Raw genomic sequence first — 25,853 nt, forward strand, 5'->3', positions numbered from 1 at the left:
CACCACCTGACATTTATTTATTTGCATTTTATTGTTTGTCTCACTTTCACTAGAGCATGGGCTTTTTCTGCCTGTTCACTGAGGTACCTACTCTCAGCACATAGTGTCTGGAATATAAAAAAGTGCCTGGAATATAGCAGGTGTTTAGTAAACAGTTGATGAATGAATGAATGCACTGAACTCCATTTACAGATGAAGAAAGCGAAGCTCACAGAAGACGTATGGCTTATGGACAGTCCCAAGCTGGTAAGAGGAAGCCTTGAGAGATTATTTTTTTTCCATATGCTTTGGGATTCTAATCCAGGTCTCTCTGATTGCAAACCCCCAAGTTCTTTTTTTTTTTTTTTTTGCGGTATGCGGGCCTCTCACTGCTGTGGCCTCTCCCGTTATGCGCAGGCTCAGCGGCCACGGTTCATGGGCCCAGCTGCTCCGTGGCATGTGGGATCTTCCCGGACCGGGGCACGAACCCGTGTCCCCTGCATCGGCAGGCAGATTCTCAACCACTGCGCCACCAGGGAAGCCCCCCACCCCCACAAGTTCTTAATAGGACTCTTTAGTGGACTTTATGTTGGGGCCTCCTAATAACCCCAAATGTTAGTCTTCTAGCAATACTCAATCTATAGGTGGGAAAACTCACACCCAGAGAGGGAGGGGGTCCCCACAGCCAGTTGGTGGCAGTGTCAGGACGAGCTATTATGCTTCAGGGCAGGATTTCTGGCATTAGCCTCTGGCACACAGTGGACATTCAATTCAATAGATGCATGATGACAGGTATTCAGAGTGGATTTATAGTAAAGCTCACATAAGCTTCAGGGCCCCTGATTTGCATAGGCCCTTCCATGGCCCTAGCAAGGTGTTCCTGTGGGCTGATGTTTTTGTAAGATTTGCAAAAGGAAGGTATTTAAAATGCAGCTGGTTAAGACCACTGGTTTTTCCCAGTTCTATGTCCCCCTGTTGCATTTCTCTCTACCACGGGTGGGGCTGGAGTCACCTTGGTTACTGGTGGGATCTAGGTGAGGGGAAGGTGAGTTGAGGATACATTTAGGTCGGGTTCCATGGGATGTTCTGATGTGGTTCATAGACACTTTCAGCTGTACTTAAATTACCTAACTAGTTGTCCTGGTGTCTGGAATGGCTTCCAGAATAATCTTATTGTCCAGGGTGCTAACTGACTAGTTACAAGGCCAGTCTGTTGTGGTATGAATGGTCCTCTAGTGGTCTACTCCAGAAGCACCTGCATAATGAAAGGAAGTCAAGAATTAAAAGGACTGAGCTAGAAAGCTAGTCTGTGGAAACATCTTCCAAAACATGTAGCTTACATGAGTTAAACTTTATGAAAGTTTTCACAAATTTCCAAAAAACTGAGATGACATCACCAACTTGTGAAGCTGAACTTTTTCTAAATGATAATGACTAAAAAAAGTTCCATCAAGTATGCTAGAGGAAACATAATTTACTTTTCTCTTCTCTCTGCAGATCAGGATATTATGAAATAAGTATAAGCAGCCAGAAAAGTAGGAAACATACCACAGAGGTGTGTCAGGTAGTAAGTTAATAAAAACATTACCTTATCTTTGGGGATTTTGCAATGTTTGTGGTATTTGTCAGCTCTTTTAAATATGTACCATTTAAAAGTAACAATAACAATATTAAAAGTACAATAACAATTATTTCATATCATATTCTAAGTAAATTTTCATGTTCATACCCAGTTTTGTGTTAGTGATTTTGTATTCCTTTTCTTAAAGAACGCTCCCCGCCCCTACTCCCCCATCAAATTCTATAAACTGTATCGTCCCTATTGATGACTCATAAGCCAAAATAGGGGTAGTTTTCAAGTTGTGTGATCCCAGGCCAGTGGCTGTACCTCTCTGAGCCTGTTTCCTTAGTGGCAAAATGGGGATCATAATAGCCCCTACATTGCATGGTTACTGCTAACTATCAATAAGCCAAGGCCTGCAAACTGCTAAGTGCAGGCTTGGAACGCACTGAACGATGATAAATCTCAACCAGTCTTCAGGAACGTTTCCGCATCTTCTGTACCCTCAGCCAAGACGTTCCTCTGCGCAGGCGCGTCCTCCAGCCTGCCCCTCCGCGTGGGCGTGGCCTGCTCTGCCGCAGGGGGTTATGGGCGGAGTCAAAGAGCTACTTCCGGGATTTCCTCCCCTCTCAGAGGAACAACCTTCTTTGTATGACTGGCAGTAGTTACCGGCCAGTAGTGATTGGAGAGAAGACTGACGATCCGACCCATTTCGGAGCCTCTCTTCTGAGTTGGCCAATTGCAAGCATTGGAGGGCGGGTTCTTCTCTGGGGCGGGCTATAGTGACGGGCGTCTGTTTTGACTAATGGGAACTTGGCTGCGAGTAAGCCAGTACCAATCAGAAGCGAGAAGGCCGGATCCTGGGGCGGGGCTGGAGCTTCGGCAGTTGAACCGCTCGCGAGGAGGGTTGTCCGCGGAGAAGGTGAGAGGCGACGAGAGTAGTTGGTGCGCGGGCTGGGGTAGCGATCCTGGGGGGAGGGGGGGTGCTCTGGGGGGAGAGTGGGCTGGGCAGGCAGCAGAACTGGCAGTGTGAGAATCGGGAGGGGTTGCCCTTTAACAGGGGTAGAGTTGTGAGGCAGAGGGCAGTATGTGAGGCGGGGGGCGTTTTCTGTTTCGCAGGAGGCTCTTTAAAGGGGGAAGTGTGTAAAGTAGGAGACAGAAGATGGTAAAATATAGAAATGTCCTTGTAAGATAGCCTTGCGATTTAATGGGAGGTTTTAAGGCAGAGGGTTATTATAGAGCATTGTGGAGTGGTGGAAGTCCCTGCCATCAGTTAAACCTTTGATTTGGGTGGAGGGCAGATGAAGAACAATATTGAGAACTCCAAGGATGAGGGTGTGCTTTGATGAGGTGTGAAAGCTTATGATACACGTAGCGTTTACTGAAGGCTTACTATGTGCCAGGCACCTACCAAGTGTATTATGTGAATTAACTCTTAAACTTCTTAACCCTACCGGTGGCTAAGAGTGTGGGCTCTGGCGTTGTGTTGCCTGAGCGTGAATGCTGGCTTTGCCACTGGCTTTGCCACTGGGTGAGTTGTTTAACCCTCTGTGCCTCAGCTTCATCATCAGTAGAATGACCTTCTCTCTTCTCAGTCTGTACCATTCACCTTGTGGCCTCACCCAGTCTCCTGGCTTCATATGCTCTTTATGTAATGATATTTCCAAGTGTCTATCTCCAGTCGGGATATCTACTCTGAACTCAAGACTCATATGTCCAATGGCTGGCCCTTCTCTACTTGGAAGTCCAGCTGACATACAGACTTTAAAAACTTGTCCCAAACTAAACTTGGCGTTTTCCCCCTTCAACCTCCAAACCCAGTTGATGCAGTCCCGTCCTTCCAGGTACTCAGGACAGAAATCTTGGGGTTGTCGTTCACTCCTCCCTGTTCTTTCACCCACGTACTGTCAATCAGCAAATCTCACAGGCCTGCCTTCAAAACACATCCAGAATCCAGCCGTGTCTCACCACCTCCCTTGCTACTGCTCTGGCCTAAGCCATCACCTGTCCTTACCTGATGTTTTGCAGTGGGCTCCTCACTGGGTCCCATGCCTCTGCCCTTGACCCTGCGGTCAAGTTAATACAGAAGTGAGATCATGTTGCTCCCCTGCTCAGACCCTCCCATGGCTCCCATCTCACGCAGTAAAAGCCTTTGTCAAGCCTACAAGGCCCCACCTGATCCAGCTCCCCCCGCCACCGCTCTCAAATCCCACCAATCCCACTTACTCTGCTTCAGCCACCCTGGCCCCCTTGCTGTCCCTCAATCATAGCAAATACATCCCCACTTGGGGAATGTACTTGCTGTCCCCTCTGTCTGCATTGAGTTCCCCCAGATGCCTTTGTGGCATCTCCTTCAAGTCTCTGTTCAAATGTCAACTCTACAGACAGGCCCTCGCTGACCACCCAAACTAAAATAGCTCCTGCCACCCTCTGGCCCTTCACCACCTGGCTTTACTTTTCTTCATAAGGTTTACCATTACCTGACATATGTTAGTGTTTGTTTATATCCACTGGGCTTCTTAGACGCCCCTCACTAGAGTGTTGGCTTCAAGTGGATCTAGAACTCAGCATCTAGAAACGCACATAGTGCTTAAAAGGTGTTAGTTGTACTGTTCCACCATTACCACCGTTTCGTGGGGGGTCTCCCTGTGATATAGGGCAGGGTTGTTGAGCTGGGAGGGTGTTGGGGTCTAGATGGGATCATAAACTGGGCAGATTGTGGTGGCCACAGGCAGAAGATCTCAGCTCTAGTTCGTGCTGGGGGAGCTTATAGGAAATGCAGATTCCTGGGCCCACCTCCAGGAATTCTGCTTCTGTAGGTTTGGGACCAGGCCCAGGATGATGCATTGTCATCAGGCTCCTGTGTTGATGCTGAAGGTCTGCAGCCCTCACTTTGAAAAACAGGTCAGTTCAGAGCTTGGGCTGGAATTCTCATCATTCAACTCCTCTTCTGTGGCTGGCCCAGTGCTAGGCCATGTTGGGGACTCTGCAGTGATCGAGGCAGCCCTTTACCCAGCCTGGGAGTCAGGGAGGGCTTCCTGCAGGAGGAGACATTGGAGCTGAGACTTAGAGGATGACAAGGAGTGAGCTGAGAAGACCTTGCTTGTATCTCCAGTGCCTTGAACCCTGCCTCCTGGCATCGATCATTAATTCACAAGCAGCCCCCGATCTGTGCCAGGCCCCGGGTGCTGAAGATACAAGAACGATCAAAATGGCTGTGCCCTCATGAGCTTCTGGTCTGGCAACTAGTCATCAGCTAGTTGCACAGATGGTAACGGTTGACCAAGTGCCAGGCTCTGTTTGAAGCACCTTGTATGTATTGACTAATTCAATCCCCACAATAATCCTATGTGAGGTGGGAACTCTTATTATCCCCGCTTTACTGATGGGGAAAGGCCCAGAGAGGGTAAATGCCTTGCCGGGGGTCACATCATGGGTTAGGATCTGAACCCAGGAGTCCCCAGCCTGCAGCGTGTACCATGCTTAAGGTGTGAGCCCACATTTGGATTTGTGCTGGAAGGAAGAGAGTTATGGCAGGAAAAGGAAGGTAGTCAGGGAAAGGCAGCTGAGTAAGGAGTAGGGGGATGAATGTGCCAGTCCCTCGCTGTAGGATTCGAGGCAAGATGCTTCATCCTCTGTAAAATGGGGGATGGTTACAATACCTACCAGAGAGCAGAATTAAGGGTGAGTCACTGGTTGGTAGGTGTGCCTAGTCCTTATCTAAGGCAAAAAGCATTTGAGGGACAGTGGGGGAGGGTGTCTGATATCCCAGGGGGTGGTGATGGGCTGCGGTGGGCACTATGGGGGTCTGGATTGTGGGGTGTCCTAAAGGGCTTTGGGGTCCATATATTCCAGGGGGATAATGTGGAAGGTTTTGATCTGGAGTGCAGGGCTAAGGGGAAGGGGGTTCCATCCAGCCCCAATTCACCCACATGGTGGGGGGCGGGACAGTGAGCTGGGGCTCGGAAGAGTCACTGAGGCCAGGCCACGTGTATGAAGGTGAAGTGGGGGGTACGCTGTATTGGAGACTCCAGCTAGGTCATGGCTGGCGGGAATATTTGGTGTGGGGCGTGGTGGTGGCAGATGGTGGGAAAACAACCATCGGGTAGGGGCTGCCAGGGGCGATGATTTACCCATGTCTGGTGTAGGACATGGTGATGTGGACTTGTTTTGGGGTAGCCCAGCGTGGAGGACTGTCAACTCCGGTCCTGGGGTGAGGGCTGTGAAATCTGAAATATCCGGGGAGCATAATTCGGGAGGAGGAGCCAGGGGCGGTGATGTCACACTGGAAATGGAGAGGGGGGTCACCTTAGTGAAAGATGAGAGGGCTGGGGGGTTGGAAAACTGAGTGTGTGTACACGCGCGTGTGCACTGAAGCCATGATGTCATAAGGCCGGAGAAATGGTGTCAGGTGTGAGGACCAGAGTGGGGCGCTGGGGAGTCCAGCCGGAGTGCACTAGGTGGAAGTGCTGACGTCGCGGGTTGGTAGGGGCGGGGCCTCAAAGGCACAGCACCCCGGCTGGGTTGCGGAGGTCACTAAGCTGAGGCGAAGAGGAGTTGGGAGAGACGTGAGACTGGAACAAAACCAGCGACCAGGATGGGCCACTGGTCGGCGGTCACAGACCACTGGTTGGAGTCACAGAGCAAGGATGGAGGATGCAGGTAGAAGGACAGGGTCGGCAGTGGGGGCAGGGTGGGGCATGAAGGAGGGAGGGAGTGACTCCGTGCCTGGAAAATTCCAGAACTTGGGGGGGAGGGGGGCTTCAAGGAGGGCTCTCCAAAGGGAATAGAAGTGGAAAATGGGGGGTGGTGCGGGGAGTTTACATAGAATTTGAGAGGGAACAGAATCCAGATGAAATATCAGGGTTACAGAATACAGGCTGAAGATGGGGTGTGTGTGGAGTAGAACCTTGGGCAAATATGCAGACAGGATCCAGGCGGAATAGTGTGTGTGTTGTGGGGGACAGGACAAAATTCAAGTAGAATATGGGGGGAACCCCAGTAGAACATGGGGAACTGGGAGAAGGGGAGTGACCAGAATCTCGAGGCCATCTAGGGAGTGAGTGATGGGGAGCTGGGGTCAGGAGGGGAGAGTCGAGCTGGCTGGGGAGCGTGGGATTTATTCTGTCTAGAAGAGAGGATGGAGGGAGGGAGCGGGCGCAGTTTGTGCAGGTGAGGAGGCAGGTAGGTGTAAGGGGAGAGTTGAATTCGGGCAGAATATTCAGGGGCTTACTATCTGGAGACTGAGGTGTTGGCTGTGTCATCAGGGCAGTGGGATGCAGAAAGGCCCTGTTATCTAATGAAGGCCTATGAATGGGGGGCTTATGTAGGGGAGTGGGGAAGGAGGAGGGCAGGGCCGCGTCCCCTTCTTCCTCTGCCTCCTCGGGAGAGTTGGGTACCAAGAGTGGGGTGGTGAATGGGGCGGTTAGGCTGCGTGGCTCGTCAAGTGTTCCGCTGCTGCCTTTGGCGCCGTGGTAACCGGGACAGCGCAACCGCTGATTGGCTTGCGGGGTCTGAGGGGCGGAGTGGGTGGGCGGGGTTTAGGACACCCGGTAGGGCGGGGCCAGCGCTGCCTGGCACCCGCACTAGGGGCCAGGGGATGAGGGATATGTTGAAATGTGTAGCTGTTTGTTTGCCCGTAGATCAGGAATTATTAACCTCCCCCCCGCTTCTGAAACCCCAGAGAATGAAAGTACAGTTATGAGAGTGTGAGTGGGAAAAGGTTCTCCAGATTTCATCAGTCCGTCCAAAGCGCCAGAGACCCCTTCCCCCAGATAAAGTTAAGAGCTTGGGTCTAGAGGCAGAGACGTGCCTCTCAGGATGGCTGGGGCTCTGGCGATTGTCCTTGGGCATTTGAGAAAGGGGATCTGTGGATGAGCCTGGGGATGTGGTATTCTGGGAGACTCTGAAATTACTTGCAGAGGTTATGGATCTATTCATTTATCTGGGGAGGGTTCAGAGATCTCATTAGATTCTCAAAAGCTCAAGGACTCTAAAAAGATTAAAAATCACTCACCTAGAGGGACTTCCCTGGCAGTCCAGGGGTCAAGACTCGGTGCTTCTGCTGCAGGGGGTGCGGGTTCGATCCCTGGTCGGGGAACTAGGATCCTGCATGCCGTGCAGTGGCACGGTCAAAAAAAAAAAAAAAAAAAAAAAATCACTGACCTAGAGATTCAGGGCTCAAACTATTAAATTTTCCAACATCAGACTTTAGGAAGGACTAAATTGGGGAAAGTGTGAGGACTAAAGGAGACAGTGGGGAGAGAAGGAGGTCAGGCATTGGAGGAGTCCCCATGAACTGGGTTGGGGGCATCCCTGGGTGCCTCTGTCTTTGCAGCACCCGTGGGACTCTGCACAGGGCTCTCTTTCTCACAGAGCCACAGTTTCCCCATCTGTACACTGGGAAGGGAATGGGCTGGCCTTGTCTCTCTAGTCCCTTTCAAGCTCAGAAACAACAACAAAGTAATAATAACAAGAATAGCGATGACTGGGAGTGGGGATGAAATAGGTGAAGGGGATTAAGAGGTACAAACCTCCAGCTATAAAATAAGCCCCATAATATGATCAGTAATATTGGAATAACTTTGTATGGGGATAGATGGTTACTAGGTCTGTCGTGGTGATCATTTCATAATGTATGCAAATGTCAAGTCACTGTGTAGTACACTGAAACTAACATAATGTTGTCCATCAACTATATTTCAATAAAAAAAATGATGATGATGCCGATATGTACTGAGTGCTTGCTTGGGTCAGGGATGGCTCAATTTCACCAAGGATTTTTACATAATTAATTCATTTAATCCTTACACCAATCTAAGGAGATAAACGCTGTTATTCTTCTGTGGGCTTACAAAGGCCTGCAGGAACATCATCTGGCCCGTTACCTCTCTGATCTCCTCACTTTCCCTCTCTCCTTCCCTCACGCTGACCTCCTTGGTGTTTTCAGAACAAACTAGGTACATCCTGCCTTGGAATCTTTGCCTGGCTGTTCCCTCTACCTGGATCCTAATCCCCAGATATTCACCTGTCTTCCCCCCCCCCCTCCTTCCAGGCCTCTGCTCAGCAGGGAGGGGGTGGCCCTTCCCTGACCACCTTAGCTACTCGCTAGTATCCCCTTTCCCCACCAGTTGACATTTTTACGCCTCTAACTGTTGCCACCCTCTTGAGGGTAGGGACAGAATCTGGTTTCTCATCATATCCCCAGCACCCAGGATGGCACAGAATTTAAAGATAAGGAATCTGGCTCCAAGAGAGGTTAAGTTACTCGCCCATCTAAGTGCACGTAGCTGAACTTGGACACGAACCCAAACAGCCTGGGGCTCCCATTCTGAACCACTCCCTAGAATTCATGCTGAGGGTGGAGGCCTACCCTCTCCTCCAGCTCCTCATAGAACTAACAGTGAGTAGTAGTCCTGTTGGCTGAGAGAAAGTATTTATGCTTACAGCGGACTAATGAAGAAGTTCAATTATTAATTCAATGTAAATGATTTAAGTTTATCATGGATAATCTGTTATCCATGCACTGGCTGTTCTCTCGACTTGGACCACTTTCCTTAGGGATAGCCACTTGGCTTGTTCCCTGACCTTCTTCAGTTCTCTGTCCAAATGTCACCTCCCCAGGGAGGCCTGCCCTTGACCCTCTATTTAAAATCTCTGCCCAGCCTGATCTCAGTACTCTGTCTCCCTTTACAGCTTGACTTTTCTCCACAAATGTTTAAATAAATGAATAAACAATAAATATATAATGAGTATAAGGATTAATAAATTAATAATCAATAGTATTAATCTTGCTCCTCTTATTGGAAATCATATATTCTATTAACCAGCGTGTATTGGGCATAGTAACGTGCAGGACACAGTTCCAAGTGCTTTTACATGTATTGTCCAATTTAATTTTCATGACAGCTCTATGAGGTAGGTGCCATTATTGTACCCATTTTCCAGATGACGAAATTGAGGCACAGAGAGACAAAGTCTCTTTCCTAAGGTGGTACATGGTGGAACCAGGATTCTGGCCTTCCAGCTCCTGAGTCTGGGCTCTCAGCCCCTCCAGGTCTCTGTCTCATTCCCCTCTCCAGCGACACTGGCCATGGACCAGCCAGCTGGCCTGCAGGTGGACTACGTCTTCCGGGGTGTGGAGCATGCCGTGCGGGTGATGGTGTCTGGGCAGGTGCTAGAGCTGGAGGTGGAGGACCGGATGACGGCCGACCAGTGGCGGGCCGAATTCGATGCCAGCTGTGAGTGTGCCTGCCTGGGTGGGCTCACTTGTCCTTCCCTGGGCTCAGCTTCTCCCAGATGAGGCCAGTCAGGATCCTGTCCACCTGCCTCTTCTACCTGACTAGAAGCTCTCTAAGCTGGGGAGGGGGTGTAGGGCTCATCTCTTGGGCCAGAGGCACTGGTGTTGGGGAAAGGTGGAAAGGTTGGGTGCATTGCCCTTGGGCTGGCCAAGTGGTCAGACCTCAGGAAGGACTTTTCTCCCTACCTAGTCATCGAAGATTTGACTCACAAGACAGGGAACTTCAAACAGTTCAACATCTTCTGTAACATGCTGGAGTCGGCCCTCACCCAGGTAGGGGCCAGGGTTGGGGGCTGGGGGAGCTGTCTGTTCCCTGGGTCTCTGGGAGGGTAGATGCCCACCTGATGTATGCAAGACCCTCTACCTTCTCTTTTATTGAAGGAACAGGGCTATCGTTTTCTTTTCTTCTTTCCCAAATGTAAATACCTTATTCTGATTGTAATTCTAATGATAATGATTATCATGGAGAAAATTCAAGTCACAGAGAAATGTAAAGAAGAAAGTAAAAATCACTCCATTCCCAATACTTACTCCTAGTAATATTTTGTTAATATATATATATTTTTTGGCCGCACTGCGTGGCATGTGGGATCTTAGTTCCCCAACCAGGGATCAAACCCGCACCCCCTGCATTGGAAGGTGGAGTCTTAACCACTGGACCCCTGGGAAAGTCCCTTTTATTAATATTTTGATGGAAATCACTCCAGCCATTTCTGCATTTCTGTATTCACTTGTGAACGTGTGTGTATTTGCAGATCTATAATTTTATATAGTTGATATATTTCCCAAGGTATTCTGTAGCCTTTTAAAAGATTTAACAATAATTCATAAAAATTTAGTCATGTCAGTGGATATAGATAATCATTCATTTCATTTACTGAGCATCTGTTGTGTGCCAGGCACTGGAATACAGCACTAAACAAAAGAGACAAAATTCCTGCCCTCATGAACCTGACAGCCTAGTGGGAAAGACAGACAATTGAAAAAAAAATATAATGTCAAATAGTTAAAAATATTAGTAGGAAAAAAAGAAGCAGGTTGGAGCTTAGAGTGACATAGATGCTATTTAGACATCATTTAAAAACTGTGAACTACATTATTTCTGTGGTTACAGGTAAGATGTGCACTCATAAAATTGTGATGATATTAAAGTAATGTGTGACTTAGAAAGTAAGAGTCTAAATTCTGTTTCTATCCCCCACCTCAGACTGTTAACATTTTGGTATCTATAGGCAGTATAGCATAATGGCCAGGATCATGGACTCTGGAATCAGTAATCACTAGCACTTACTACTTGGGAGTTGTGGGCCAGTTACTCCATGTCTTAGTTTCCTTATCTGTAATGTGGGGATGATAGTAGTACCCATTTCATAATGTTATGAAGATTAAGTGAATTACATGTAAAAAGCTTAGAATAGTGCCTGGCTCATAATAAGTGCTACACAGGTATTGTCTATTTTTATTATTATTACAACTTTTGAGTTTGTCATCCTTGTTAGCGGTTGCTTAGTATTCCAGTATACCCATGCATCATGATTTATTTAACCCAGTGGTTCTCAAGCTTTTTGGTCCCAGCGTGGATGGACCTAGAGAGTGTCATACAGAGTGAGGTAAGTCAGAAAGAGAAAAGCAAATATCGTATAATAAGGCATATATGTGGAATGTAGAAAAAAATGGTATAGATGTTCTTACTTGCAAAGCAGAAATAGAGACACAGACATAGAGAACAAATGTGTGGATGCCAAGGGGGAAAGGGGTGGGGTGGGAGGAATTGGGAGACTGGGATTGACACATACACATTATTAATACTATGTATACAATAGACAACTGATGGGGACATACTGTATAGCACAGGGACCTCTACCTAATGCACTATGGTAACCTAAATGGGAGGGAAGTCCGAAAGGGAGGGAATACCGTTATGTGTATGGCTGATTCATTTTGTTGTGCAGTGGAGACTAACACAACATTGTAAAGCAACCATACTCCAATAAAAATTAATTAAAAAAAAAACTTTTTGGTCTCAGGACCCGTTTATACTCTTAAAAATTACTGAGGACACCAAAGAGCTTTTGTTCATGCAGGTTTTATCTATCAATATTTGTTTGCCATATTGTAAATTAAAACTGAGAAAAATATAAAGATATTTACAAATTCATTTAAAAATAACAGTAACAAACCTGTTACTGACCTAAATAACCTTTTTATGAAAAATATTTTCAAAACCAAAATTATTTAGTAAGAAATATAGTGGGTTTTTTTTTTTAACATTTTTTGCAAATCTCTTTAATGTCTGGCTTAATAGAAAACTGCTAGATTCTCATGTGCTTCTGCAGTCTGTTGTGATACGTCCTGATTGACGTACATGCAGAAAAATCTGCCTCGGGAAGATATATAGCTGAAAAAGGGAGTCCTTTAATAGCTTTTTCAGATAATTGTGCATATCCTCTCTTGCCAGCACATTAAAACTGGACATGTGGTAGTTTCTTAAAGGTTTATCGCAGTGTGGAATCTGAGACCATTCCCAGTGAACTTTTCCTGTTCTGTGACATTAAAATCTATTGGTGTGTCTTTACTTTGCAGGGATCTTTTACTCATTTTCTAACATCATGCATTTGTAGCATCATTTGTAACATCATGCATTGGTCATTTGGAAAATATTGGTTCACGGAGTTGTGCAAATCTTCCAAATGTTGACACATTTCATTATACAATATCAGGAAGTCATATTTGTTAATATCCTCACTGATCTGTCCAGGAAAGCCTTTCAACACTGAGAAGCTATCAAGAACACAGTGGCAGATACAAGTTTTCCAAAATTCTAATTTTCACTTTAGAGTTTGAATTTTATTGTTGCAAAACAAATACCGTTAGCTGTATTTTTTTGGAAGTGACAGGCTTGCTTTGTTCATTTTTGAGAAAATGCTTGCCAAACATCGAAGACTGAATAACCGTAGTTTTTGTCAGTACCTTTTCAAGTAAAAATAGTGTTCCATGAAAAAGTGGCTAATTTAGCTCAAAATTCAATCACACAAGTGCTTTTCCTAGAAAATGTCATACCTTGATATGCAGCCAAATGTGTACTTTCCATTTTGTCACACACAGTAGTAAAAATATGTGCACTCAAGGGTCAAGAGTCAAAAAAATTAATAATTTGGGGTTCCCTGGCGGTCCAGTGGTTAAGACTCCGCGCTTCCACTGCAGGGGGTGCGGGTTCGATCCCTGGTCGGGGAACTAAGATCCTGCAAGCTGCGCAGTGCGGCCCCCCCAAAATTAATAATTTTTACAGGTTTATCAAGGACATTCCTAGGTTTCATTTTCTGTGTTTTTATCTAGTTATTTATTTATTTGTGTGTTTCTCCCTCCTTCCCATCCCCCTGCGGAGACTGCGTGGCAGTGGAATATACAATGGTTACTAGTGCATTTGATGCCCCTGGCTTGCTTTCTGCTAATGGGCACCAGCAGTTTTACCCACCATGACTTTTGCACCATCAGTGCAAATGTCAACACAGCAAAAAAGGCAGATGACATCTTAGTATTATTATGCAAGGTGTTTTGACCCCATGGACTCCCCTGAAAGGGTCTTGGGGACCCCCAGGGGTCTGTGGACAGTACTTGGAAGCCCCAGCACTAAGCTGTCTCCTATGGCTGAGCATTTAGGTTCTTTTCAGTTTCTCCCTCTGATGATGTCCTGTGGCAGCCCCTCATGGGGCAGGGTCATCTTGATCGCCAGCCTCAGTGGTGGAAAAGCCCAGCTAGCCCAGAGAATGAATGGGGTGTGGCCCAGGTGTGTGGGTTGTGTGCTCTGGGTATGGCCACGTTGGGTCTTTTGGCAGCTCCTCCCATTCTCTCCAACAGAGCAGTGAGTCGGTTACCCTTGACCTGCTGACCTACACAGATCTGGAGTCCCTGCGGAACCGAAAGATGGGGGGCCGCCCAGGCCCCTTGGCCTCGAGATCGGCCCAGCTCAACTCCAAGCGCTACCTGATCCTCATCTACTCTGTGGAGTTTGACAGGTGGGTACAAGTATACCCACCAGGCTGGTAGCTGGTGGTCAGGTGGGAGAGGACGTGGATAGAACTTAAGAACCCCTGGTACCCAGGGCTAGGTGGGGATGTTGCTTAAGTCTAGCCTTTGGAATCTTCATTGTTGAGGGTTATATCATTTAGTATTGTGTTTGGCTACCAGTATCAGGATAACCATTATCAGTGCCTTAAACAATAGTTTATCACATAACGAGATGTCTAGGTAGATGGCTGCTACTCAACAGTTTTGTTAGGGACTCAGGCTCCTTCTGTTTTTGTTTTTGTTCTTCTTTTCCTCATCCTTAACGTGTTGGCTTTTTGACTGCATCCTTATCTCTTCATGGTCACAAAATGGCTGCTGTTTCTCCAGGCATTGCATCTATATCAAAGCAGGAGGAAATGGAACAGGGCTGTGCTTGTTAATTGTATCAGCTGTTTTTATCAGGAAACTAAAAGTGTTCCCAGAAGACTCCCAACCAATTTCCTGTAGTATTTGGCTAGAAATGGTCACATGTCCTTTCCTGGGTGGATTCTTGGCCTCTGAGATGCCACGGTTCTAATCCTCCTTCTCAGGATTCACTACCCGCTGCCCCTCCCGTACCAGGGCAAACCAGACCCTGTGGTCCTGCGGGGCATCATTCGCTCACTAAAGGAGGAGCTGAGCCGCCTTCGAGGGCTGGATGGCCAGGACACTCGGGACAGCCGGGAAACTGAGATCTGGCATCTGCGGGAGCAGTAAGTCTGGAGGTAGGGGTGGGCGGTTGGGGCTGCGGGGGACACATCCCATCATGCACTGCGGGACCCAATGTTTAGCACTGTTGGAAGGACAGCCATCCCTCATTCCCCAAATACTTATTCTGAGCCCCTCCTCTGTGCCCACCATGTGTTAATGGTGCTGGGGACACAGCAATGACCGAGATAATTCTGGCCCTGTCCTCTCCTGGGGCTCCCAGTCCAGTGCGGGAGACAGATCTGTATGCAGACAGTGAAGATTCACCATGGATGGGGCTGAGGGAGTCCAGGGAGAGACCTGACCCTGCCTGGGAAGGGAGGGGTGTTCCAGGCAAAGGGAACAGCATGTGCAAAGACAGGGTGCAAGGCAGGGCTCTATTCAGTTGAATCCGCCTTCACCAAGCGCCTCTCTTGTGCTGGCCCCTTCCCTGCCCATGGTGTAGTGCCAGCGCAGGGGGCAGAGAGACATTGATCACATACCCACCCGAGTATATTGCAAATGGAGATGGGGTTAGGCAGGAAAGGGAGCCTGTGTTATGGGAGGCTGTGACAGGAACCTGATGGGCATGTTTACCGAGTGCCTGCTGTGTGCTGAGGGCTGTGGAGGGGCTGACTGGGACTTGGTCTCCATCTGGTGGGGGCCCCACTCATTGGGGAGGGCTAATACTATTTTTAGTAGTAGTAATAATAATAATACCAGTAGCTATTGTTTATCGAGCATTTAATTGTGTGCCAGGGACTCTGTTCAGTGCTGTATGATTTAACTGATTTAATCCTCCCAAAGTAGGCACTACTATCGTCCCCATTTTATAGAGGAGGAAACTGAGGCCCAGAGAGGTTAGAGAATTTGCCCCAGGTTACACAGTGAAGTAATATGGCCTGGCTAGACCTTGAATCCAGGCAGTCAGCCCAAGCCACCTTTGGTTCCTCAGCCACTGTGCACTGCTGGCAGCTGCTAGCCCAGGACTGAGCGCTCAGGGCTGCCTGGGAGGACCAGACCTCTCCCCTCCCAGAAGTGCAAGCTCATGGGGCTTGGAGAACCTTGCGAGTCTTCCAGGTGCGTGTGCATGTGTTTCCCAGGATGGCCACAAGATGGCGTCATCTGCCCTGAGATCCACAACTGGACAGTTGGTTCTTACCTTTCTCTTCCCAGCTTGGAGTTAGGGAGTTTGGGAAGGCTCCAAGATTCATTCATTCAGTCATCCAACATTTACTGAGTTCCTACGGTGTGCCAGGCACACTGCCTGGCCCTATCGATGTTTACTGAGCCATCACTCAGTGCCAGACACGTCTAAGCGCTCTTTATAGATTCCTGCAGCCTTATCAGTAGGTGTTATTATTATCATCCCACTTCACAGAGATGTGAAGTGAAACTGCCCCAGGTCACACAGCTTGTAAGAAGTGGAATAGAGTTGGATGCCATCAGCCAGGCCACAGATCCCGAGTTCCTACACAGTGACCAGACAGCTGGAGTGAGGATGCAGACAGAAAACATAATCACACTGATCAACGTCAGCTCCACCATGATTGGTGCCGGGAAGGAAACGTACAGAGAGCCAGGAGAGGAGAGAATAGAGGGACATGACAGCCTGGCTGGGAGGGCAGGCAGCCTTCCCCGCGGGGGGGGGATGTGATGTTTGGAGGATGAGTGGAGTGGTTCCTGCCAGGAGGAGGAGAGAGGGTTCAGGAGGAGGGAATTGCGTTTGCAAAGAGCACCATGGGAGAGGGAGGGGGGAGGAGAGGAGGGGAGGGGGGAAGTCAGCTGGAAGGGACCGAATGGGGAAGCTCCTTGGAGAGTGCGGGGGAGCCACGGATTTAAAAAAATGTTTTATTGGGAAAAATTCCAAGCACGCACAGTAGACAGTAGTATAATGCACGTGTACTTGTGCCCCAGCTTCAACGGACTTCAGGGAAGTCCCTGGATTTTGTTGATTTTATCTCCATGGTTCACGTGGTCGCCTGTTCTGTTTATTTCCCGCGAAGTGGTTGTTAAACCTATAGGCTAATCAGATTCAGGTTTCTGGGACAGTGCCTTCCTCTGTGGGGCTGTGTATTTGCTACTGTCAGGTGGTGTTGGGACTGATGGGTTTGGATGTTGAGAGCTGGATCCCTGTCTTAGAAAGTTCCTATCAGCTCAGCATCTCTTGATGGTTTTCATTTGCATTTCTCTAATTACCGATCAAGAAATGGTGCGTGCCCAACCCAGTGGAGGAATGAGGATTATGGGACCATGCCTCTCACCCCGCCCCAGCATTCGCTTTCTACCTCCTCCTCCCAGGGTGTCGCGCTTGTCGGCTGAGAAGCGCGAGCTGGAGGCCCAGCTGGGCAGATCGCGCGAGGAGGCGCTGGCCGGGCGGGCGGCGCGCCAGGAGGTCGAGGCGCTGCGCGGGCTCGTGCGCGGCCTGGAGCTGGAGCTGCGGCAGGAGCGCGGCCTCGGGCACCGCGGGTCCGGCCGCCGAAGCCAGGATTGCCGCCGCCTGGCCAAGGAGGTGAGGTGGCGGGGCGGCCGGCTGGGCGCCGGCGGGTCCCGGACTTTGGCTTCAGTCTGGACCTCTACGCTCCTCTTCCCTCCCGGCAGCTAGAGGAGGTGAAGGCGTCGGAGCGGAGCCTGCGTGCCCGGCTGAAGACGCTGAACACCGAGCTGGCCATGTACAAGAGGGGGTGAGGGGCGTGGCCCGGGGTGGGTGGGGCCTTGGAGCTGTGGACCCCGCCTGCAGGTGGGCTCCGGGCGTGGTTGGGCGGGGCCTGAGTGACGGGGCGGGGCCCAGGTAAGGTGGAGAGGGCGGGTAGAGCCTGAGAGTGGGCCTAACGGAGGGATGAGTGGGGCCTAAAGGACTGCATGGGGCATAGGGAAGGACACACACAGTAGTTGAAAACGATGGGCGGAGTCTGTAGAGAGATGGGCAGGCCTGAGGCGGCATTCAGGAGGCTGAACCTGGAGATAGGGACCGAAAAGGGGCGGGGTCTGAGGTCTAGTTGAGCGAAAGGGCGTGGCTAAGCATGTGGGTATCCGAGTGATGTTTGCTGGTATGTATTGGGGTGGGTGTTGAAAAATTGGGAAGGGTTTCCAGGGAGCTGTGGGAGACCTCTGGGAGAAGGGCCTGGTGAAAGGATGTGTTAGGTTGTAGGGAAGTGACAGATGGGTTTGGGGGGGCGTGGTTTGTGGGGCTCCGATAGGGGTGGACCCTGGGAGAAGGTATCTGTGAGGATTGTGTAAGTACGTGAATGTTTAGGAGTTGATGGGGGATGGGCCTGAAGTTTCGGAGATGGTGCAGTCCGGCAAGAGGCTTGGGATAGGAGTTGTCGTCGCTGGTGGGAAACTGACAGTGGGCTTTGTGCTCCCAGGAGACGGACTACACCGGTGGTGCCGCCCTCGGCCCGGGAAGATCGGGCTTCGACGTCTCGGGAGCGCTCCACGTCGCGTGGCCGTGGCGCTGCCCGCTCCTCATCCCGGGAGAGCGACCGCGGGGGCCGGGGTCAAGGCCGCCCTGGCCGCCCCTCGCCCTCGCCCACAGGTCTGTGACAACCCTGCTCTGCCCGTGGGAGGAGGTGGATGGAACTAGAACTGTGGAGGCGTGATCCTATGACTCCAGCCTCCTCTTCTCTCCACACCCCACCCGCACCCGGTCCTAGGTGGTCGCGTGCCCCGTTTCGACCCAACAGCCTTTGTGAAAGCCAAGGAGAAGAAGCAGAGAGCGATCAAGATGAAGTTAGCGCCCATTTTCTCCTCACCTGCCCTTATCCCTGCCCCTTTACCTGACCCTCTGACCATCCATCCCCAACTCCCAACTCCATCACCTGTCACCTGCTCCATCTCTCCCCTTCCCCCTACCTGCTCTTGCTTCCCGCCTGACCTCCATCCCCTCTCCTGATCGCCAGCCTCCCCCATCCCCACGCCCTGCTTATTTGTCTCTCCCACCCCTACCTGGTCTGTGTCTCCGCATGATTTTTCCCTATTTAGGTGTGAGCCACGGGGCGCAGCGACGCCCTTTCCCGAATTAGTTGGGCGCACAGGTGGGCGTCTCCTTTCTTGTTCTCCAGGCAGCAGCAGCAGCGAAACCGATTGGGCAGCGGAGGAAGCGGGGACCGTCCATCCACCTCCTGGTCTCGCCAAACTCGGCCCCCCGCAGCCGTGACCGGTCGAGGAGACGCGGCTAACCGCTCCCGAAACCGCAGCTCCTCGGGTAACTGGGCCGGAGCGCGCGGGACTGGCAGACGAGCTGGGCGGGGCTGTGGCCAGTGCTAGAGGCTCACACTCTCCTTCTCCCTCTAGTGGACAGTTTCCGCAGCCGCTACTCGTCCGCCAGCTCCTGCAGCGAGTTCGAGGATTTCTCTGAATCCCTCCCTAGAGGGTAAAACTTGGGCTGGGGGAAGGGACCGCCCCCAAACAGGTGTCTGGGGAGACTCGAAACAGTCTTTTGCGGGGAACTTGGGTGATGGAGGCTGGAGCCTTGAAACCAAGGAAGAGGGCCAGGTGGGAGGTGCCACAGACCCCTCCCATTGGTCCTTGGTTACTCCATCCTCTCAGCGTTCGTCGCCGGGGGAAGCCGCCCAGCCCCACCACTTGGAGGGGGTCCAATACGGTGAGTGTCTTTCCTCAGGCTTTGGAGGAGGCAGGGGCCTCGCTGGCCCTTTCTCCCATGATTCCATTCTAGGGGATCAGGTTGTAAAAGCGGCTCCGCAGTGCCTCTGGAGGCAGTGTTTTTTTGTTTGTTTGTTTTGTTTTTTGCGGTACGTGGGCCTCTCACTGTTGTGGCCTCTCCCATTGCGGAGCACAGGCTCCGGACGCGCAAGCCCAGCGGCCATGGCTCACGGGCCCAGCCGCTCCGCGGCATGTGGGATCTTCCCGGACCGGGGCACGAACCCGTGTCCCCTCCATCGGCAGGCGGACTCTTCTCAACCACTGCGCCACCAGGGAAGCCCTGGAGGCAGTGTTTTGAGACCTTTGGGTTGGAGAGGAGGATGGGGCTGAGGTGGGGGCAGGAGACTCTGGTTAGGAGCACTGGCTCTGGCCTCAAATTGCCAGGTCTTGAAACCTGCTTCCCCTCCCTAGAACCTGTGTGACTCAGGGTAGCTACTTAGCTTCTGTAGCTCAGCTTCTTTATCAGTTAAGTGGGGATGGTAATGGCATTCACGTCTGAGGGTTCTGGTGAAGCTACAGGGAGCTTATTTTGCATATAAGTACTCAGTAGGTGTCAACCCTTAATTTTTATGAGGTCCTTTGGTTCAGAATTGCCGGTGGGATTTGGGGGGCAGGCATAGAGGGTGCCTGACCCCCTTTCCTGCCACCCCCAGCAGCAGAAGCCTAGCCCCCTGGAACGCGGCCGCCATCAGAGACGCCTGGCGGACTCGGGGGGCTGGGTCCCCATCAAAGGTGAGCCTGGGACTCCACATCTCCCCCTCACCTGCCCCAGAGCCCACTGGGATGCTACTGAGGGCAGGATATTGGGCCCCTCACGGACCCCCACAGCCACGCCTGCTCTCACAGAGTACAGCTCGGACCACCAGGCAGCTGACATGGCCGAAATCGACGCCCGCCTGAAGGCCTTGCAGGAATACATGAACAGACTGGACGTGCACTCGTGACCTCAGAGAGAGACTACTGCCCCTCCAATGGATTCGGATGGATTCGGCGTGAGGGGCGGGGCTGGTGTGTCCTGGCCCCGCCCAGGCCCCCGCTCCTCCTGGTGCTGTTGGGGTCTCAGGTGTGTGAGGCCCCAATCCCTACGTCTCCCGCAGGCATTGCATTCTGGGAGGGAGGGTAAGTGTGTTTTGTAAATAAACATATGTGCCCTTGGGATCCCTCAGCTTATGACTGAAGGGTCGGGGTGGAGTGAGGAGGAATGAAGATTGGGTGGGGAGGGGGTGTAACTGGGACCTGTGTGTATTTCTGGCCATGCCTATGACTGGGCGGCAGATTGGAGTACAGGCTCAGAAAAAACTCCCGCACTCTCTAAAGCAATGGGGGGGGGGGAACCTGAGGGGTGGGAGTGAGCAGCTTGTCCCCAGAGGAGTTCAAGCAGAGATGCTGCCCAGGATGTCTTTGGCGGTGTGGTAGAGAGGGGGTGTCTTGCCGCATGGCTTACTGCCCGGGAGGTGAGGACCCCTGAGCTTCTGGTGGTGACATCTCAGCTGACTTGGTGCTATTCCTGTGCTGTGACCTGGGGCCTCTGGGTTCTGAGCTGTGATTTGGCTTCCAAGCTGGGATCTCTGGGGTCTTGGTTCAGGGTCGGGGCCTCTGGGTTCTGAGCAAGGTCAGAGTTCTGGGAGGTTGGGGGGCGATGGCTGGGATCTTATGGGGGAGAAGAGGGTGGGGAGGGGGATGGCGGGACACAAATACAGTTTGAGGTTCGCCTTTATTGGGGGAGGGGGAGGCAGTGGGGTTTCTGATGGGGTGGGGGTGTGTGTGAGAAGACGGACAGGGCCTTACACGCGGTGGTAGTGTGACCATTGCTGGATGATTTCGTAGAGCTGGTAGCCTGGAGAAAGCGTCTGCTACACATCCCGGTGTCCTTTGACCTCGTAGCTAGGAGTCAAGAATCCCTGAGCCACGCCGCAAGGCAGCAGACTCTGGGCTGCCCTGATGGCGCGGGGCAGGGGCACCCGATCTGTGGGAGGTAGAGGCAGGAGTTAGGCTGGGGCTTCCTCGAAGGGCAGAGGGGGTGTGGGTAGTGCTTCTGATTTTGTACTCTGAGCTGGCCCGCTAGGGCCCAGAACCCAGCCTGCCGCCACCAAGCAGTGACTTAACCTCTCTGTGCCTCAGTTTCCTCATCTGTGAAAGGGGAGAATGACAGAACCTCTCTGTGCCTCAGTTTCCTCATCTGTGAAAGGGGAGAATGACACCTGCCCACAGGGCTGTGGGATAATCAAAAGAGTTATTTTATGTACAGAGTAAGCCCTCAGCAAGTGTCAGCTGTCAAGATTACTGCTTATTTGCCCTCATCTGCCCGCAGACCTCCCCAGCCGAGCCGCAGCAATAGCTGGCATTTATCAAGCACTTCTTAGGTGCCATGGACTGGTCTAAGAACTTTTATAGAGACAGACTAATCTTCACTGAAACCATGTGGTTGCAAATGGTCTTTATCCAAAAGAGGAAACAAGGCTCAGAGAAGCAGAGTCATTTGTCCGAGGTCACAGAGCTTCCAGGTGGCAGAGCCTCCCAGCAACTACTCACCACGCGGTGCCAACCCCCGGGCTCCATGTCAGCCCCCTAGCTGATGGCTGGACAGTCACTTACCCACGTAGTTACCCATGAAGGAGATGCCGAGGGATATGGGGTTCTAGGTGGGACCTGAGTGGGCGCCCAAGGTGTTCCAGCCCCGGCCCTCATACTGGAGCCTGTCTTCTCCCATCAGGAAGCTGTGGGGGTGGGAGGGTGGTCTGGATGAGTGACAGAGGGCTTCCCCGGGTTGGGGGGGGACTCCCTCCCTGTCCTCTGCTTGCCCCGCCCCTGTCCCTGTCACTCACACACAATTTCCCCAACACCCTCCTCCTATCCTCTAATCTTCCACAGTAAGAACAATGACCGTGACCGTTGCCATTTGTCAAGCACAGCTCTACATGCGCCTTTTTGCATCCTCAACCCCGTGAGGAGTCAGGATTTTCACCCAGGTCTCCGTGACTCCCACCCACATGGTCTGGCTCTCTCCTGCCTCCCCGGAGGATTGGTTGAGCTCTTGATTTGCTGAATTCTCACATGCAGTCCTCGGAGGCAGGCACTGTTGTCATCCCCACTTTAAGCTGAGGAAGCAGACTTAGATTATTTACCCAAGGTCATGTCCTGGACACTAATGCTTCTCAGAACTCTCCACTGAGAAGCTCTTCTGCCCTCTCCCCAGCCTGCTTCCTGCTTCCTCTTCCCTGCTGGGGTACACTTGAGTGACAGGATCAGGGACTCGAGGGTTGACGCTGCAACCAGACACAAACCCTGGAGCCCCAGCATCTGCCTCTTTGAGGTTTCCAATCCTGGCAGCAGATCTGTCAGGTTCAGTCATTCAACACGTCCTGCTTGAGCGAGTTTGATTTGGCACAAATTTGGAATTAACCAGAAGATTGGCGTTTTGGAGATGCGATATCTGTCACCTCGGTCCTCTGGCTCACAAGGTCACCAAGGATGCGCAGAATGTGGGAACTCTAATACTGGGTCCTGAATCTGCCACTTGGGAAGGCAGACTCTCAGAATCTGGATTGAAGAGACTAGAAATACCATAGTGATATCGACCCCCAGGACTGGGCCGGTTATGGTCCTGCCACAGCCCCAGCATCTGGCACAAGCAGTTGGTACTCTCTGTACATTAGCTGAATGGATGCATCTAATTTAAACTTCAAACCCCACCACCTGGTGGGCAGTCAGGAGCCCCATTTTACAGGTGAAGAAACTGAGGCTCCGAACAAGATGCGACAAGGAAGGGGGATTCCAAACATTTGGATCAGACTCTGAATCCTAAAATCTGAGAAACAAACTTCAGTTTGCTTTTCTATAAAGTGATTTAGACCAGAGGCTGTGGAGCCAAGCTCTGCTCTTCGTTCCTTCAGGGAAACGCTTAGAACTGGAGCGCCTGACTTTTGGAAAAATAATTTGAAGTTGGAGTCTTTGAATTGTAAAATCTTGAGCCAGAAGAGCTGGGGATACCCTTGAAGGCTTCCAGGTTTTTCCAAGCGAGGTCCTCAGGCTTTTTGGCTTCACCCCAGCCCTACTGAAGCAGTCTCTAAGCGTGGGGCCTGGGGACCTTCATTTCCAGTAAGGTGATTCTGGTGTTTACCGAGGCTTGAGAACCAGTAGAGTCTCTTGCTATAGAAGCCCGTATGCAGGACCCCAGCCTATTACCCTGGAAAGGGAGCTGGTGGGCATGGGCCCCAGAGGCAGATCTAACCAATCCCTGCCCCTGCTTCTGCCCTCACCCCCCTACAGTCTGTTCACCACACTGCAGCCAGAGGGAGCTTCTTATATCCAAGCAGGCTCACATCCCTCTCATGGCTCCTGTCTTAGAGTAGAACGGAGGTCCTCCCCATGGCCCACAAGACCCTGTGCCATCCGGCCCCTGCCAACTCCTTCCTCATTTCATATCACTCTTCCCGGCTACCTCCAGCCACCCTGACCTTTGTCCCTCAAGAATGACCCACTCGCTCAGCCTCCTGGCCTCTACCTCTGCTGTACCCCCAGCTTACCACACTCTTCTCTCGGCTCCCATATGCCGGAGCCGCGTCAGTCACTCTGTTCCTTTTCTCCATCGCTTCTCTCACCATCTGAATTCATCTTGTTGACTTTGCTTGTTTCTTACCTGTTGCTGCCTGCTGGTCTTTAAATCCCTTTGGGCTAGATTCACACTGTTCACGGCTGTGCCCCCGTCCCAGCATATGGCGCACAGCCTGGCACATAGTAATAGGCGCCAACAGTCCATGGATTTGGGGGCTCCCACTGCACACCAGGTGGTGCCCTAAGTGGTATTGGCTGGCTTAGTGATGGGGTGGGCCACGACCCCCCTGACTTTGCAGAGGAGGAAGGTGAAACTGAAGCTGAAAGAGGGTGAATGCCTGCCCCAGGGCTCAGCCATCAGTAAATGGAGCTGGGACGGCAACCCGGCCTGGTGCTTAACGAGGCACCGGACTTTACCAAGGGAATCCAGTGCACAGGATATCTTCCTGTGTATTGGCAAAGTCTGTCCGTTCCTCTGGGGGCAGAGCTTGGACTGCAGCTGCTTCCCCTCCTCCTAGCATCTTTGTGCTGCCTGCACATGCCCAGGCCTAAGCGGCGACCCTGGGGACAAACGAAGATGCTGCGCGGTTGAGTAAGGTGCCCGGGGTGTCGGCCAGGCGGCTCTAGAACAGGGTCCCTGCGGTCTCCAGGGCCCGCGCTCCTCCCTCTGCTCCAGTCCCGTCTCCAGCTTTTGCCTCTCCTCCTCACTCACTCGTAGCCCACGCCGCACCAGCCCAGCGTCCGCACGTGGTAGTGCTGCACGTTCTGGATCTGCTTCAGGCAAGAGGATGGGGTGTCCCAGGCGCTGCCCGCTGCGTGCGACACCACCGCGTAGCTCACGGGCCCGTCTTAGCGCTGGTTGCGCTCGGACGCCCGGGCCTTCCACTCTCTGCGGGGCACGATGGGGATGCAGCTTACCGAGGCTTCTTGAGCCGCTCCGAGGCTGAGGACGGCCGGAGAGGGCCCAGGCGAGCAGCGCGCAGCGGCGGGTCATGGCAGGCAGGGCGCGCGGAGATGGCTAGCAGCTCCAGGCTGGCTCTGTGCCTTTATCTGCCTGGGGGGCAGGGAAGGCCTTGCATCACACCCCGCAGGACTTCCCAGTGGGAACCCAGGCTCCGATTCCTTCTCTGGCAGGGCCCCAACAGGATGCGGTGTGGTCCGGTCCGGAGGGGGGATACCGTGGTAAAGCCAAGGGGCCCCTCACCCAGCCGAGAGTTGGGGGTGGGGAGAGGCACACAGGCCCTTGGGCACTTCGCCTCGTGGTTTCTGGAAGACCCAGGGTCTGGATCTCTGCCCTGTTTTGTCTCTCCTCTCAGTGGAGCATTGGACAGCTCACCAGGACTTAACATGGGAGGCAGGCGGCCAGGCCTCTTCTCCCATCCTCCTGCAAGGAACTGAAGAAACAAAGGGGCCCATTTTAAAAACACTTCTCCTGGACCTAAGCCCGATGTCATTTAACCCTTGCAGCAAACTGAAGAGGTGACTAATGGGAAGCCCATTTCACAGTTGAGTAAACAGGCCAGAAGAGGGCTACTCACCTTGCTGCCACATGGGAGATAGTAGAGCCTGGTGGTCCAGAGCCCTCATTCAGAGCCAGGCTGCCTGAGTTTGAATTCTGGTGGCATTCCAGTGTGTGAGCTTGGGCAAGTGACAACCTTTCTGGGTTTCAGTTTTCCCCACCTGCAAAATGGGGCTGATACTATAACGTATCTAACTCATGGGTCGATCCCTTAGAAGATGTCTGACTCACAGTGCCACGTAAGCATCACCTGGGTGGAGGTGGGGGGTTCCCTGGTGGTGCAGTGGTTGAGAATCCGCCTGCCAATGCAGGGGACATGGGTTCGAGCTCTGGTCCGGGAAGATCCCACGTGCCGTGGAGCAACTAAGCCTGTGCGCCACAACTATTAAGCCTGAGCTCTAGAGCCCGTGAACCACAACTGCTGAGCCCGAGTGCCACAACTACTGAAGCCCACGTGCCTAGAGCCTGTGCTCTGCAACAAGAGAAGCGACTGCAATGAGAAGCCCACACACAGCAATGAAGAGTAGCCCCCGCTCTCCACA

General features: G+C 51.8%; 2 protein-coding genes across 9 annotated transcripts; one reads left to right on the top strand and one right to left on the bottom strand.

The window, feature by feature from the left end:
• Window positions 1-2,398: 2,398 nt before the first annotated feature.
• CCDC61 (coiled-coil domain containing 61) lies at window positions 2,399-20,396 on the top strand. Of its 8 annotated transcripts, none has more exons than XM_012533518.3 (14): window positions 2,399-2,462; window positions 9,622-9,780; window positions 10,030-10,112; window positions 13,698-13,855; window positions 14,438-14,599; window positions 16,875-17,085; window positions 17,175-17,257; window positions 17,942-18,111; window positions 18,230-18,305; window positions 18,638-18,780; window positions 18,870-18,948; window positions 19,125-19,179; window positions 19,892-19,970; window positions 20,085-20,396. In XM_012533518.3, the coding sequence occupies exons 2-14, from the start codon at window positions 9,633-9,635 to the stop codon at window positions 20,180-20,182; spliced, it is 1,545 nt and encodes a 514-aa protein (XP_012388972.2). In that variant the 5' UTR covers window positions 2,399-2,462; window positions 9,622-9,632; the 3' UTR covers window positions 20,183-20,396. The 8 variants fall into 8 exon arrangements, with proteins under 8 accessions (XP_012388972.2, XP_049559283.1, XP_033286564.2 ...); XM_049703326.1 differs by having other exon boundaries at window positions 2,420-2,462; window positions 9,597-9,780; XM_033430673.2 differs by lacking the exon at window positions 2,399-2,462 and adding an exon at window positions 2,597-4,444.
• A 554-nt stretch (window positions 20,397-20,950) lies between these two features.
• On the bottom strand, window positions 20,951-25,185 carry PGLYRP1 (peptidoglycan recognition protein 1). Its single transcript, XM_004271143.3, is given in 4 exon segments — window positions 20,951-21,204; window positions 21,834-21,955; window positions 24,505-24,746; window positions 24,748-25,185. Coding segments are annotated over 4 exon segments (585 nt in total). The 5' UTR covers window positions 24,787-25,185; the 3' UTR covers window positions 20,951-21,022.
• Window positions 25,186-25,853: the final 668 nt, after the last annotated feature.

Source organism: Orcinus orca, chromosome 20 (genome assembly GCF_937001465.1).
Source record: "Orcinus orca chromosome 20, mOrcOrc1.1, whole genome shotgun sequence".
In the NCBI taxonomy this organism is placed as follows: Eukaryota; Metazoa; Chordata; class Mammalia; order Artiodactyla; family Delphinidae; genus Orcinus; species Orcinus orca.